This window comes from Schistocerca piceifrons, chromosome 2, assembly GCF_021461385.2.
Source record: "Schistocerca piceifrons isolate TAMUIC-IGC-003096 chromosome 2, iqSchPice1.1, whole genome shotgun sequence".
Taxonomy (NCBI): Eukaryota; Metazoa; Arthropoda; class Insecta; order Orthoptera; family Acrididae; genus Schistocerca; species Schistocerca piceifrons.
In genome coordinates, this window is record NC_060139.1 from 607,099,836 (window position 1) to 607,115,521 (window position 15,686).

Below are 15,686 nucleotides of genomic sequence, written 5' to 3' on the forward strand. Positions count from 1 at the left end.
AGGTAATGTTATGATCTCATCAATGCAAAAATTATATCCTGTAGGATTAATCTGTTCCCAACAGTGTCTTCAATACAAGTGGGTTGCGCAATAGAATGAGATTTGCACTGGCGACATTCTGCCCAACTCAGTCCCAATGAAAATGTATGGGTGGAAATGAATGGGCCACATGAGACGACTAACCTGACCTCGCACCATGAACCCTTAATGACCACAATGGCAGTCTAGCTCCCTGGGGGGAGGTGGCTAGACTGGCTTCCTTGTCGGATGTAGATTATCACTGAAGTACAAGGCATTTGGATGAGTTATTAAGTGGTAAAGAAACTACAGGCTGAGTCCTTTCGAGTGCCGAGAATGTTCGTTCTATTAATTATGTGTTTTGCACAAATCAAAAAAACTAATATAGTAAAACAAAAAATATATCACACGTCATATTCAGTTTTATTCCTGCTCTTCAGTCTGCCAACTATGCCACCAAACTACGGTGTCAACATACTAACTGATGCAATATTCACACTTTTCTTAATGTTTATTTTTTCCCCATCACTGACGTCACCTCATGAGTCTGTTGTCTTTTCCACCACGACTCATTCACCAGTAACAGGATAGAAAAAGACATCATAAAGAAAACACCACACAAATGCACACAGAATTAGCAATTCATCATCAGAATGCATAAGATTGAAAATAAAATACAACAACCTGAAGTTGTATTACAGTCTTTGAACAGTGCAGTGGTAAGCATAATACAGCACTGATGTAGAGAGAGCGAAATACAGCATGTGGTGCTTTTGCCATGTGAAAGGAAAAGCTGCTGTTGGAGAAGTACTGCAACAGGTGAGTCTCGTCAGTTATATGAGAAATTGGGCACATTTTAAAGCTACACGAGATCTGATAACAGATAGTGTAGACAGACATTCTGAAATGTCAGCCACTGAACCAACAAAGCTAAATATCTATAAAAAAATTAAACACTTATTTAGCATTTATCTTAAAACACAGCTACAGATATGATAATCCCTGCAAGTATCCACACAGCCACAAACATGTAGATTTCCATCTGATGGTGCATCACCTCATATTTGTTCCACTATCTGAATCAATCTTTCAAACATAACTACGGACCATCCAACGTATTTCTTTCAGCAATGGCTATAGCTCTTCCCTGATCAATAATATATTATGTGAAAAAAATAAAAAAAATAAAAAAATCAGCCAGTACTTACAAAGCCTGGTGTAAAATACCATATACTGGCAACATTTCAGACAATCTTGCAAAAAAGTTAGGCGCACAATTATTTTTATTTAACAATAAGGACAAACTGCAACTCTTGACACAGAGTGGCGTGTATAAAATCAATGCAAGCAGTGTGAAAAAGTATAAACAGGTTAGCCAGGCAGATTTGTGACAACTAGTCTATCTGAACTTGAGAAAGATGGAGGTCAAGGATAAAAGATTCAACCTTTGCTGGTTATCTTTTAACAGAAAATCACCACTAAGATGTAGAATGTGAATTTTTACATTCTGTTAAGAAATGCAGGAAGGTGGCCTTACTGGAAATAAAATATTCTAGGCTATTATGCTGTGGTCTAAGGAATTTCACTTCAAATCCCAACATTTCGTCCCCATCTGCAGAGGAAATTATCAAGGGGGATCATAGCTTTGATGAACATCTGGTTCCCAACCTGGTTTGCAACTCGCTATTTTATTAATTGTGACAATTCTGGCCGTGAAAATTCACATTTTACAATACGACCTTACTGGAAACCAACAAACATTGCACAGAAAGCCACCTTAATATTAAATGATCAAACTCCGTGTCGTTTTCCCCCTTCATTAAATTAAGTTTTCATTACAAATACCAGATTGAAACTGAAAACGAATCCTATTACACGTTGTTAAATATATCTCCACATAAAAACTTCATTCCCCCTCTTTAGTTAATGTAATTATCTCTACATGACAAAAAATGTAACGTTCCTTTGTAAACACCCTTTTTCATTTTTGTATCTTCTGCACACATAATATCTGTGTAAGTTGCACATCATATTTACCTGTGTTTGCGAGATTCAGTTATCACCTGAATATTATCTAAGAAGCTGATAGTTGCTTCATGACCAGATAAATATAAATTTGCAGAACATTAGTAAGATTCTTTTTTTCCTTTTTAATATAAACCCAAGTGTTAAGGATAAAATTCATAAACATTCTGAATTATTTTGGCATCGTGAAACTGGTAAACACTGCTGCAAGGGTAATCAAAAATTCAGCATCGGTCTTAGACAATGTTCTTACAGATATCGACAAAAGTTGTGTAGTGAATCCCCTATATAGCATTTGTTGTAATTTATGTATGAAATATGCACTCAATATTCATCAGAATACTTCTTGAAGCCTTGTCCATTATCAAATATAGGCTGCCTAAATTTACTTGGCAGTTTCAGTTTTTATAAGTGCATTAAATATGGCATGAATGTAGACTCAGGCTATGCTATAAATCAACCTGCTGCCACAATCTTTATTTCACACTGATATTTACCAGCTTCACCAACTCTGTAGCCAAATTATCACTATCGGCCCTAAGCTAGACCTTAAGTTAATTTACAGATCTGTCTATTACAACAGCCATGACTTTGGGAGGAGGAGGAGGAGGAGCAGGAGGAGTCCACTACCATCACATATCAGCAATGTTGCCTGCAACATATATATATAAAAGATCTTGGCCTCTCAGACCATTACTGTCATACAACAAAGCTAATGTTAGGTTTAGAAAACCCCACAAAATTATAAAATAATCTTCTCAAAAACTGCTTTGGAAACTTCTGGCAGTATATAAACAGTTAGAAGTGCGAATTTAACAACTCACTGAGCAGTTAAAGTGATGAGTTGTCAACAAGCATACAAAAATGAATAAACCCATTTTTTACCATTCAGTGAAATGTTGCTTTCATGTTTCTCCAAATGTAAAATACATACTTTTTCAGGGGTACTGAAAACAAAACCTGGGATGAAATGCATGCAGAAAAAAAATCCTGCGCATAGTTCAAAGTCATTGTCAGGAAGTCTTTCCAAAAGTGGCCACTTTATTAGTAGTAGCTACGGAAAACAAATGAAAATTGTGGGTAACAGAAACATCACTGCTCTTTATAAAAAAACCCTGTGTTAGTCCAGTATTCCTAACTAATTATCCCAGTTACAAAAAGAGGCACAGGAAGCTAAATTAATCTTCTCATCCTCTTTGTCTTTTTCCATTGCTCGACAGGGTCAGCACTGTTGTATTGGTTGTGGCACTGTTAATGGTAGATGGTGACCAGATGCCCTTCCTGACGCCACCACTGCCCCCGAGGTGGAATTCACACACCCCCTCTCTCTGCATCTAGAGTAAATCCAGCTCACCAGCCCTCCTCTCTCATTTGCGAGGTGGATTTCAACTGAAGCAGGCTCCTCTTCCTGTATGACGGAAGTGGCATGTTTATATGCTCTAGCTATCCAAATGGGTTAGGAAGGTAATTTAATGACAAAATAATATATAATACAAAGCATAAAAGCAAAGTAGTACGAGAAGTCATAAAAAAAAGAGCAGCTGCATCAAAATTTCCTTAAAACAGGTGTACTGCCCCAATAAATTATGCAGCCAGCACTATTTTGTATACCATAATAGAGCGAGAAGTCATGGATAGCACACAAACTCCATTAACAAAAACAATGAACAAGTATTTTAGTTCAGACATTTTTCTAGAGTTGCTAGTTGTGCTACCACTAAAGAAACATGATACAGAAAATACTGAAAACAACAGGCCAGTATTCCTATGATGAAGCACAGCCTCATGCATAAACTGAATAAATATAACCAATCTCAAGAAGCACTGTTTACATTTTGAGGTAGCAGACATAGAGTATCATCCATAACAGAGTTCAGAAAAGTAGTAATGAAAGTTCCCAACAGGGAAGAGCATGTTACATGTATAGATCCAGACCTGTCCATGGCTTTTGACACTGTTGGCTATAAAATACTACAATGCTAAGCAAACTAGAAGCACTAGGCACAAAAGGAACTGTTAATGAGTGGTTCCAATCATACCTGAAAAACAGAGTGTAAACGGTAGAGATGCCCACACTTCAGATTATGTTAAATTTATAGTGAAACAATTATCAAATCCAAAACTAACTTACGTAGGAGTTCTGCAGGGGGTATATTAGGACTAATTCTGTTCTTAAATTACATCCTCTACATCTGCGTGATTACTCTGCTATTCACAATAAAGTGCCTGGCAGAGGGTTCAATGAACCACCTTCATGCTGTCTCTCTACCATTCCACTCTCGAGCGGCACGCGGGAAAAACGAGCAATCAAATTTTTCTGTGCGGGCCCTGATTTCTCTTATTTTATCGTGATGCTCATCATTTCTCCATATGTAGCCGGGTGCCAACAGAATGTTTTCACGATCGGAGGAGAAAACTGGTAATTGAAATTTCATGAGAAGATCCCGTCGCAACGAAAAACGCCTTTGTTTTAATGACTGCCACTCCAATTCATGTATCATGTCTGTTACACTATCTCCCCTACTTTGCGTTAATACAAAACGAGCTGCCCTTCTCTGTACTTTTTCGATGTCATCCGTCAGTCCCACCTGATGCGGATCCCACACCACACAGCAGTACTCCAGAATAGGGCGGACAAGCGTAGTGTAAGCAGTCTCTTTGGTAGACCTGTTGCACCTTCTAAGTGTTCTGCCAATGAATTACAGTCTTTGGTTTGCTGATTACCCACAATATTGTCTATGTGATCGTCCCAATTTAGGTTATTTGTAATTGTAATCCCTAAGTATTTAATTGCATTTACAGCCCTCAGATTTGTGTGAATTATCGCGTAATCGAAATTTAGCCCATCTCTTTTAGTGCTCATGTGAATAACTTTGCACTTTTCTTTATTCAGGGTCTATTGCCACTTTTCGCACCATACAGATATCTTATCTAAATCATTTTGCAAGTCATTTTGATCATCTGATGACTTTACAAGACGGTAAATGACAGCATCATCTGCAAACAATCTAAGACAGCTACTCAGATTGTCTCCTATGTCATTAATATAGATCAGGAACAATAGAGGGCCTATAACACTTCCTTGGGGAACGCCGGATATTACTTCTGTTTTACTCGATGACTTTCCATCTATTACCATGAACTGTGACCTTTCTGATAGGAAATCACGAATCCAGTCAGTCGCACAACTGAGGCGATACTCCGTAGGCACACATTTTGGTTACAAGACGCTTGTGAGGAATGGTGTCAAAAGCCTTCTGGAAATCTAAAAATATGGAATCAATTTGACATTTCCTGTCGATAGCACTTAATACTTCATGAGTATAAAGAGCTAGTTGTGTTTCACAAAAACGATATTTTCTGAATCCATGCTTACTATATGTCAATAAATCGTTTTCTTCGAGGTACTTCATAATGTTCGAATACAGTATATGTTCTAAAACCCTACTGCAAACCGATGTTAGTGATATAGGCCTGTAATTCAGCAGATTACTCCTACTTCCCTTTTCGGGTATTGGTGTGACTTGAGCAATTTTCCAGTCTTTAGGTACAGATCTTTCTGTGAGCGAGTGGTTGTATATAATTGCTAAATATGGAGCTATATTAACAGCATACTATGAGAGGAACCTGATTGGTATACAATCTGGATCGGAGGCCTTGCCTTTATTAAGTGATTTAAGCTGCTTTGTTACACCGAGGATATCTACTTCTATGTTTCTCATCTTGGCAGCTGTTCTTGACTGGAAGTCAGAAATATTTACTTTGTCTTCTTTGTTGAAGGAGTTTCGGAAAACCATGTTTAATAACTCTGCTTTAGTGGCACTGTCCTCAGTGACTTCACTGTTGTTAACGCGCAGTGAAGGTATTGATTGTGTCTTGCCACTGGTGTGCTTTATGTATGACCAGAATCTCTTTGGGTTTTCTGCCAGATTTCGAGACAGAATTTCGTTGTGGAAATTATTAAAGGCATCTCGCACTGAAGTACGTGCCATATTTCGAACTTCTGTAAAACTTTGCCAATCTTGGGGATTTTGCGTTCTTTTAAATTTGGCATGTTTTTTTTCGTTGCTTCTGCAACAACAATCTGACCCGTTTTGTGTACCATGGGGGATCAGTACCATCACTTATTAATTTATGTTGTATCTATCAATTGCTGTTGATACTATCTCTTTGAAAACATTCCAAAACTTTTCTACACTTACATGATCAGATCGGAAGGAGTGAAGACTGTCTCTTAAAAAGGCGTTAAGTGCATTTTTATCAGCTTTTTTTAAATAGATATACTTTGCGTTTCTTTTTGATGGTTGTAGGTGTTACAGTATTCAGCCTAGCAACATCTGTCTTGTGGTCGCTAATCCCTGTATTCGTCACAACACTCACTATTTGTCCAGGATTATTTGTTGCTAAAAGGTCAAGTATGCTTTCGCAACCATTACGCTTCGATTGGGCTCATGAACTAATTGTTCAAAATAATTTTCTGAGAAAGCATTCAGTACAATTTTGGATGATGTTTTATGCCTGCCGCTAGCTTTAAATGTATAATTTTTCCAGCATATCGAGGGTAGATTGAAGTCACCACTGACTATAATTGTATGAGCGTGGTACTTATTTGAAATGAGACTCAAGTTTCCTTTGAACTGTTCAGCAACTATGTCTTCTGAGTTGGGGGGGGGGGGGTCGGTAAAACGATCCAATTAATAGTTTAGTCCGGTTGTCAGGTATAACCTCTAACCATACTATTTCACATGAACTATCTACTTCAATTTCGCTACAAGACAAACTACTTCTGACAGTAATAAATACTCCACCACCAACTGTATTTAATCTATCCTTTTTGAACACTGTTAGATGGTTTGAAAACATTTCGGCTGAACTTATTTCTGGCTTTAGCCAGCTCTCTGTACCTACAACTATTTGAGCTTCAGAGCTTTCTATTAGGGCTTGGAGCTCTGGTTCTTTCCCAACACAGCTACGACAATTTACAACTACAATGCCAATCGTTTCTACAACTACCATACTGTGTTTTACCTGCCCACTTTCTGACAGAAAGCCCCTTCTGTGGTTCCCTGAGACCCTCTAACTTTAAAAACCGCCCAGTCCCTTCCACACAGCCCCTGCTACCTGTGTAGCCATGTCCTGCGTGTAGTGGACTCCTGAATTATTAAGCAGAACCCGGAAACCCACCACCCGATGGTGCAAGTCAAGGAATCTGCAGCCTACACAGTCACAGAACCGCCTGAGCCTCCGATTCAGACCCTCCACTCAGCTCTGCACCAAAGGAGCATAGTCAGTTCTATCGACGATGCTGCACATGGTGAGCTCCGCCTTAATCTCGGAAGCAAGACTGGCAGTCTTTACCATTTCCGCTAGCTGCCCGAAACCAAACAGAATCTGCTCCAATCCAAAGCGACACATGTCATTGGTATCGACATGAGCCACCACCTGCAGTTGGCTGCACCCTGTACTCTTCATAGCATCTGGAAGCACCCTTTCAACATCCAGAATGACTCCCCCTGGAACGCACACAGAGTACACACTGGCTTCCTTCTCCTCCTTGGCAGCCATGCTCCTAACGTTGGAGCTCCCAACTACCAGCAAACCCACCCTCTGTGAATGCTCAGACCTTGCGGGCCCAGAAGCTTCCTCTGGAATGGGGTGGACAACTGCGTCTGGCTCAGAAACATTGTTAGCCACAGACAACGCCCGAAACCTGTTTGTCAAAAAAACCGGGGAGGCCCTACTATTGGCCCCACGGAAAGTTTTTTGCTGCCTGCCAGACTTTGGAATGATCTCCCACTCAACCACGGGTGAGGGGTCAATCTCAATGCAGGCAGTACCCGGGCAGGTCACAGCAGTGGACCGATCGGAGGACACGTGGGACATGCTCGACGTCCCTCGCATCCCCGCGTCTGATACCCCACAGTGACACCCCTTGGCAGCACCCTCAAGCTGTGTGACGGAAGCCAACGCAGCCTGAAGCTGTGAGCGAAGGGTTGCCAGCTCAGCTCGTATCCGTACCCAACAATCACAGTTCCTATCCATTACTGCACTAGTCCTGCTTGAAGCTTGTAAAAATATGTAATAAGCAAACGGTGTACTCGCCTTAGTAGTAGCAGGAACTAGTGGTGTGCTCTTGCTGACGGTCTAACTGACATCAATGTCTTTCCAGGCAATGTTAGACATGGAGGAAAAATTCTCTTTGCAAAAGACAGCAAAATTATAGTCACTCATAAAACACTAGAACTGCTAGTTGAGAAGGCAAATGAAACCCACAAACTGTGTACAACTGGATTGTATTTAATAAATTAACAATGACCTCAAAGAAAACATATTCCATTAATTTCAGGAGGGAAAAACAACCCCATCGCACAAACATAAATGATAAACCCATTGCTCTATTTGTTACAGTATGTACCAATTTTTTAACAGCACAAATGTTGTATTCACACTTTTACAAGCATTAAAATTATGTATTTAGAAGTCTAAATTTCAATAACAGCCCCCCCCCCCCCCCCCCCAGAAGGTAACAGTACTGGAACCTCTGATTTTACAAATCAAGCACTGGGTAAATCTACAGAGCCTGTAATTTTATAATAAATACTGACAATTGACATGAAATAAACACATGAAGACACTAGCAAAAAGAATGTCATTACCCTGTTGCACCCTCAGGGTCCTGCCATCAGTAAGTAAGTAAGTAAGTAACTAAATTGGTCAATGCCTTGTTGTGACATACTATTCATCTCAGTTCTTACCTATAAGATACTTCTCTTGCATCAAATGCACAAACTTGGACATAATTTTCAAATGTCAGAAAAGGTCCATAAAAATATAAAATTTTTTTAGATTGGCTCATTAGGAGGAAATATTTCCAAAATTGGATATCCTTACTTCCCAAATTAATTCATCCCTAATCTGTTGTGCACAGCAGGAAAAACGTTAACAAATATGTCACCAACAGTTCTTTATATAATGATGAAACAAGAGATAGTTTGAACATACATTTACCAAGGAAAAACATACAAAAAACTCTAAATGTCGCTTTCTGCCACAGATTAAAATTATAGAGTAATGTGGCAAAGGGTATGAAAGAGGCAACTAAAACAAACATTGGAAAGCCCAGGATGGAATAACAACAATATTATGAAAAAGAGAGGCTACTACTCATCATACAGAAGAGATGTTGAGTTGCAGACACGCACAACAAAAAGACTGCTATATATTTTAGCTTTTGACCAAAAGGCCATCTTCTGAAGAAGAAAACACACACACATTCACAGGAGAACAACTCACACACATAGCCATTATCCTGGCCACAGGATTCTGTTTGGTCAGCTACTAATATCACTTAATAAGGGACAGTCAAATGAAAACACTGACATGTTGCCAAGCTTCAAGTGTGTGCAGAAGTTTCACTGGAAGCCCTTAAACATCCTCTATTACGTCCCCATGCAATTTCCATACTTTTGGAGCCCTGAAGAAATCCATTCATGGCTGATGATATGCTTTGGGTGAAGGTGCGCACGTCTGCAAACATTTTTCCACAAAGAGACTCGCTGTCTTCATATCAGCGCACACTCCGCTGCAGAGTGAAAATCTCATTCTTGACTGGCTGTCTTGTCTCACAGTAGGGTCAATGTTTTCACAGCCATGATGATTAATTCTGAAATAATGAACAATTTACTTACTTTTTTCCATGTGTCTTGTTTTCATTTAACTATTGTTTGTATGTTGATGACACATTAATTTTCACAAGACAAAGAAACCTAAAAAAACTCAAAGAGCAATTTAAATTAAGAGAGTCATGAGAAGTGTCAAATTTCTTGGGCATCAGAATCACAAGAGGTTGTAAAAGGGGACTGTTACAGATGGATGTACCTCACTATATAGAACAAATCTTAAATAAATACAACATGAAAAATTGCAATCCAGTGTCAACACATCTGAACAACTATCAAATATTTCCACATGGTTTGAGCCCCAGGACAGGCAAAAAGAGAAAAGCCACGTGAAACATTCCCTACAGAAAATCTATATGGAATGTGATACATGCACCGTTGGGAAGGACACCTGACTTCATACACACAATCACAGTTGCAAGTTGCTTCAACAATAATCCAGGCATGCCTCACTGGCAGGCAGTTACAAAAGGGACTAAGGACTTCAGGTTGCAATTGTACAGGAAAGAGAACCAAAACATGACATAATATAGTAATGCCAACTGAACAGGAGAAACAGAGGACAGGAAGTCAGTCGCTGGTTTTCTGTTTAAATCTCAAGAGGCTGTAATTGCCTGGAGCAGCAAGAATTGACCCACAGTTGCTTTATCATCTACTGAAGCTGAATACATGGCCTTGCCCTCAACCTGACAAGAGACACTCTGGCTAAAGAGATTAAAATGGGAAGTATCTCCATGCCCCGATATTGAGATAATGAAGGTGTGGTTGACTTAAGCAAAACAAGTAGCCACAGTGGAAGAACAAAAAATATTGCTATCAGACTCATTTTAATGGAGAAAAGACAGACTCAGCTCAAGTTATAGTGGAACAAATCTAGATGGATCAGACACTCGCTGATATGTTAATTGGCGCTACGGACTGATACCACGAAGTTTCTTTTAATTAGGCACTGATTCTAGAGTTATAAATGAAAATCTATGTCTATATGGATACATATGTTCTTTGGTATTCATTTCCATGTTTGTTCTTTATTCTTGTTCACATTTGTGTTTTGAAAATTATGTGCATGCACTAGTAAAATAAAATGTTTCTTGTGATTACTTCGAACTGTGACCACTTTACTTCACTGTTTAAGGCAAAAGCAACTACAAAGAAACAAAAATGTAATGATCCTCATGACATTACAGATACTACTCCAATTAATGAAGATGAATTTTGGAGATAAATCACACATCTTTGTTCTGTGCTGAATAGCACAATACAGTAACAAAGAAAGTTGGCCTCTCAGTACTTATTCTACACAGTCTATATGGCTTTATGTGATATTTTTAATTCATTTGTACATAAGTAGGGCTAAACTTAAGAGCATGTCTAGATGAAGGGAAGTTGGCAATATTTTTGGTTCAAGAATCATGAGAGAAGGTTGTATACATGGAAGAACCCTGGAGATACTAGAAGGTTTCAGATAGATTATATAATGGTAAGACAGAGTTTCAGGAACCAGATTTTAAATTGTAAGACAATTCCAGGGGCAAATGTGGACTCTGACCACAATCTATTGGTTATGTACTGTAGATTAAAACTGAAGAAACTGCAAAAAGGTGGGAATTTAAGGAGATGGGAACGAGTAGACTGAAAGAACCATTGGTTGTACAGAGTTTCAGGGAGAGCATAAGGGAACAATTGACAGGCATGAGGGAAAGAAATACAGTAGAAGAAGAATGGGTAGCTTTGAGGAATGAAATAGTGAAGGCAGCAGTGGATCAAGTAGGTAAAATGACAAGGGCTGGTAGAAATCCTTGGGTAACAGGGGAGATACTGAATTTAGTTGATGACAGGAGAAAATACAAAAATGCAACAAGTGAATTAGGCAAAAAGGAATACAAACGTCTCAAAAATGAGATCGACAGGAAGTGCAAAATGGCAAAGCAGGGATGGCTAGAGGACAAATGTAAGGATGTAGAAGCTTATCTCATGAGGAGTAAGATAGATACTGACTACAGGAAAATTAAAGAGACCTTTGGAGAAAAGAGAACCACTTGCATGAATATCAAGAGCTCAGCTGGAGGGTTTATACAGGGTCGATGTTCTTGAGGACAATATTATGGAAATGGAAGAGGAGGTAGATGAAGATGAAATGGGAGATACAATACTGCGTGAAGAGTTTGACAGAGCACTGAAAGACCTAAGTCAAAACAAGGCCCCGGGAGTAGACAACATTCCATTAGAACTACTGACAGCCTTGGGAGAGCCAGTCCCGACAAAACTCTACCATCTGGTGAGCAAGATGTATGAGATAGGCAAAATTCCCTCAGACTTCAAGAATAATATAATAATCCCAATCCCAAAGAACGCAGGTGTTGACAGATGTGAAAATTACCGAACTAACAGTTTAATAAGTCACAGCTGCAAAATACTAACGCGAATTCTTTACAGACGAGTGGAAAAACTGGTAGAAGCGGACCTCGGGGAAGATCAGTTTGGATTCCTTAGAAATGTTGGAACACGTGAAGCACTACTGACCCTACATCTTATCATAGAAAATAGATAAAGGAAAGGCAAATCTATGTTTCTAGCATTTGTAGACTTAGAGAAAGCTTTTGACAATGTTGACTGGAATACTCTCTTTCAAATTCTGAAGGTGGCAGGGGTAAAATACAGGGAGCGAAAAGCTATTAACAATTTTTATAGGAACCAGATGGCAGTTATAAGAGTCGAGGGGCATGAAAGGGAAACAGTGGTTGTGAAGGGAGTGAGATAGGGTTGTAGCCTCTCCCCAATGTTACTCAATCTGTATATTGAGCAAGCAGTAAAAAAAAAATTATTCAGAGTAGGAATTAAAATCCATGGAGAAGAAATAAAAACTTTTGAGGTTCGCCGATGACATTGTAATTCTGTCAGAGACAGCAAAGGACCTGGAAGAGCAACTGAATGGAATGGACAGTGTCTTGAAAGGAGGATATAAGATGAACATCAATAAAAGCAAAACGAGGATAACAGAATGTAGTCGTATTAAATTGGGTGATGCTGTGGGAATTAGATTAGGAAATGAGACATTTAAAGTAGTAAAGGAGTTTTGCTATTTGGGGAGCAAAATAACTGATGATGGTCGACGTAGAGAGGATATAAAATGTAGACTGGCAATGGGAAGGGAAGTGTTTCTGAAGAAGAGAAATTTGTTAACATCGAGTATAGATTTAAGTGTCAAGAAGTCGTTTCTGAAAGTATTTGTATCGAGTGTAGCCATGTATGGAAGTGAAATGTGGATGATAAATAGTTTGGACAAGAAGAGAATAGAAGCTTTTGATATGTGGTGCTACAGAAGAATGCTGAAGATTAGATGGGCAGATCTCATAACTAATGAGGAGGTATTGAACATAATTGGAGAAAAGAGAAATTTGTGGCACAACTTGATTAGAAGAAGGGATAGGTTGGTGGGGCATATTTTGAGGCATAAAGGCATCACCAATTTAGTATTGGAGGACAGCATGGAGGGTAAAAATCGTAAAGGGAGACCAAGAGATGTATGAAATGTATGCACTAAACAGATTCAGAAGGATGTAGGTTGCAGTAGGTACTGGGAGATGATGAAGCTTGCACAGGATAGAGTAGCATGGAGAGCTGCATCAAATCAGTCTCTGGACTGAAGACCACAACAACAACAAAAACAACAACAACAACAAAATTCTGCTAAGCAGGCTTGCACCATATGCAGACAAAATTGTGGGGAGTTACCAATCTGGCTTTCAGAGGAACAGATCAACCATAGACCAAATATTCACCCTGTGTCAAATTTTTGAAAAGAAATGGGAATACAATAAACCAGTTCATAATATTTTCACAGATTTTACAAAAGTATATGATTCAGTATTTGAATCAAAATTGTACAGAATTCTTCTGGAACTTGGTATACCAAAGAAGTATGTTAGACTTATAGAAACGAGTTTGAAAAACACAAAAGGTAGAGTACGCATGGGGAAATTGGAGTCAGAAGAATTTGTAATAAAGAACTGACTTAAGCATGGAGATGCCCTGTCCCCGCTACTTTTTAATTTAGTCCTAGAATATATTGTACGAATGGCAGCAGATAATTCAGAGGGTGTGGAGTTAAATCGAAATATTAAGGTATTAGGGTATGCAGATGATCTATACATCATTAGCGATAGGAAAGAATCTGTAACAGCAGATGCAAATGCATTAATCAAGGCTAGTGAAGATGTAGGTCTAAGGATAAGTGAAGACAAAACTAAATACCTGGTTACTACTAGAATGCCAACAGCAGTAGATTAGGAAATGTTAAGAGTTGGAGACATGCAGTTTGAAAAAAAGAACACATTTAAGTATCTAGGATTGGACATCAGTTCGAGAAATGAGATTGAATCCAAACTGAAGAAGAGATTACGGATGGGAAATGCGTGCAACTTCTCACTGAATAGATTACTTTCATCACGGATATGGTCTAGGAATTTAAAGATTAGAATACACAAAACTATTATTCTACCAGTTGTGCTGTATGGGTGAGAGGCTTCGTCTCTCACTGTGCAAAATGAAAAGCCGTTTCGAGTACATGAAAACAAAATTTTGAGGAAAATTTTCGGAGCAAAAAGGGATGACATTAGTGGAGAGATGCGAAAACTGCACAACAAAGAGGTTCACAAACTTTATTCAAGCCCTGACATAATCAGTATTATTAAATCACGTAGGCTGCGATGGGCCCTAGCTCAAATGGATGAGGGCAGGGCAGCGCGCAGAGTACTGGTAGGGTACTTAGAGGGAAAACGTCCTGTGGAGAGTCCGAGGTGTAGATGGGAGGACAATGTAAAGGCTGATTTGAGGAGCCTAGGTATTGAAGGTGAATGCAAGGAAATAGCCCAAGACAGGGCCAGATGGTGAAAATACGTTGCTGTGGTAATGGACTCTCGAGTCCGGCATGACCAGTGAGTTAGTGAGTTTTATTACCTGCTTTACAATTTGACAACCCAGATGATGACTGGGAGGGGGAAAAAAAGGAAATATAACAGTTAATAGCAATTTCACAAAGCTTTCTATTTTTCATTGAAAATAGTTAGTAGTGCATTGATTAAATACTTGTACCTTTCTGTGGACTTCATCTTTTAAAATGTGGCACAGTTTCTCCCTTCATAGTAAAATTGAGTGGCACTCTTAAAGCTGCTTTCATATACAATTATTGGTCATTAACTGAAATGTGTTTTTCCGCACAGTTATGTTGTGAATATGTAATTTTACATCTATGATGATAATCTGTGAGAGTGTAGAGTGTTATTTTAGTTATACATAAAATAAAAATATATTGTAAAAATCGCTGTTTTAAATACTGTGTTAAAGTTACGTATTGGTCCCCTCTGAAATCTTGGTTATGGTGACAGACCAATCTGTTGTGTACACAGTCAGGGGTCTAGGTTAGGTTGGAAGGTCACAATTTGGTTGGGAGTTGGTGATGCTAACTAATGTGAAAACAGAAAATCTGGTAGTAGTAACGAATTGACGCGTAGAGAAGCCAAATGTTCACGAGTTTCCATAAAATCTACTTTCAGGAGGTGTAATGAACAGGAATGCATGAAAGTTTACATTCGCCAAAACAATGTTTTTATACATGGAAAAAAATGTGATGGGAAGTCTGAGAGAACCCTCTAAAATAACTGCAGTCCTGCCTACGTCCACAGTACAACCGGGTCAATTTCCTTTAATTGGTCCGGATCTAGTCTTCAGTCTTACCATTAAGTAGTTGAAGTGATGCGATTGTTTATGCTGGTAGTAAAAAAAAATCTCTCATTAAAGGATACCTTCAATCTGTGCGAACATATATCCTGGAGTTTGTTCATCACTGTCCGATGTTGCTCTCGTCAAAAGAGGCAGCTGTAAATAAAATGCAAAACATTTGAAGAATATCTTACATGTAGATTTGGTACACAATTCTGTTGCGAGGTAAAACTGAACTCTCAC

General features: G+C 38.9%; 1 protein-coding gene across 3 annotated transcripts in view; it reads right to left on the reverse strand.

Moving 5' to 3' along the window:
- LOC124774633 (AP-4 complex accessory subunit Tepsin-like) overlaps window positions 1-15,686 on the reverse strand; it is a 152,198-nt gene that overhangs the window by 136,173 nt on the left and 339 nt on the right. For all 3 annotated transcript variants that reach the window (XM_047249497.1, XM_047249498.1, XM_047249496.1), the window contains exon 2: window positions 15,527-15,599. In XM_047249497.1, the coding sequence (XP_047105453.1) occupies window positions 15,527-15,599 (73 nt within the window). The remainder of the gene's footprint in view (window positions 1-15,526; window positions 15,600-15,686) is intronic.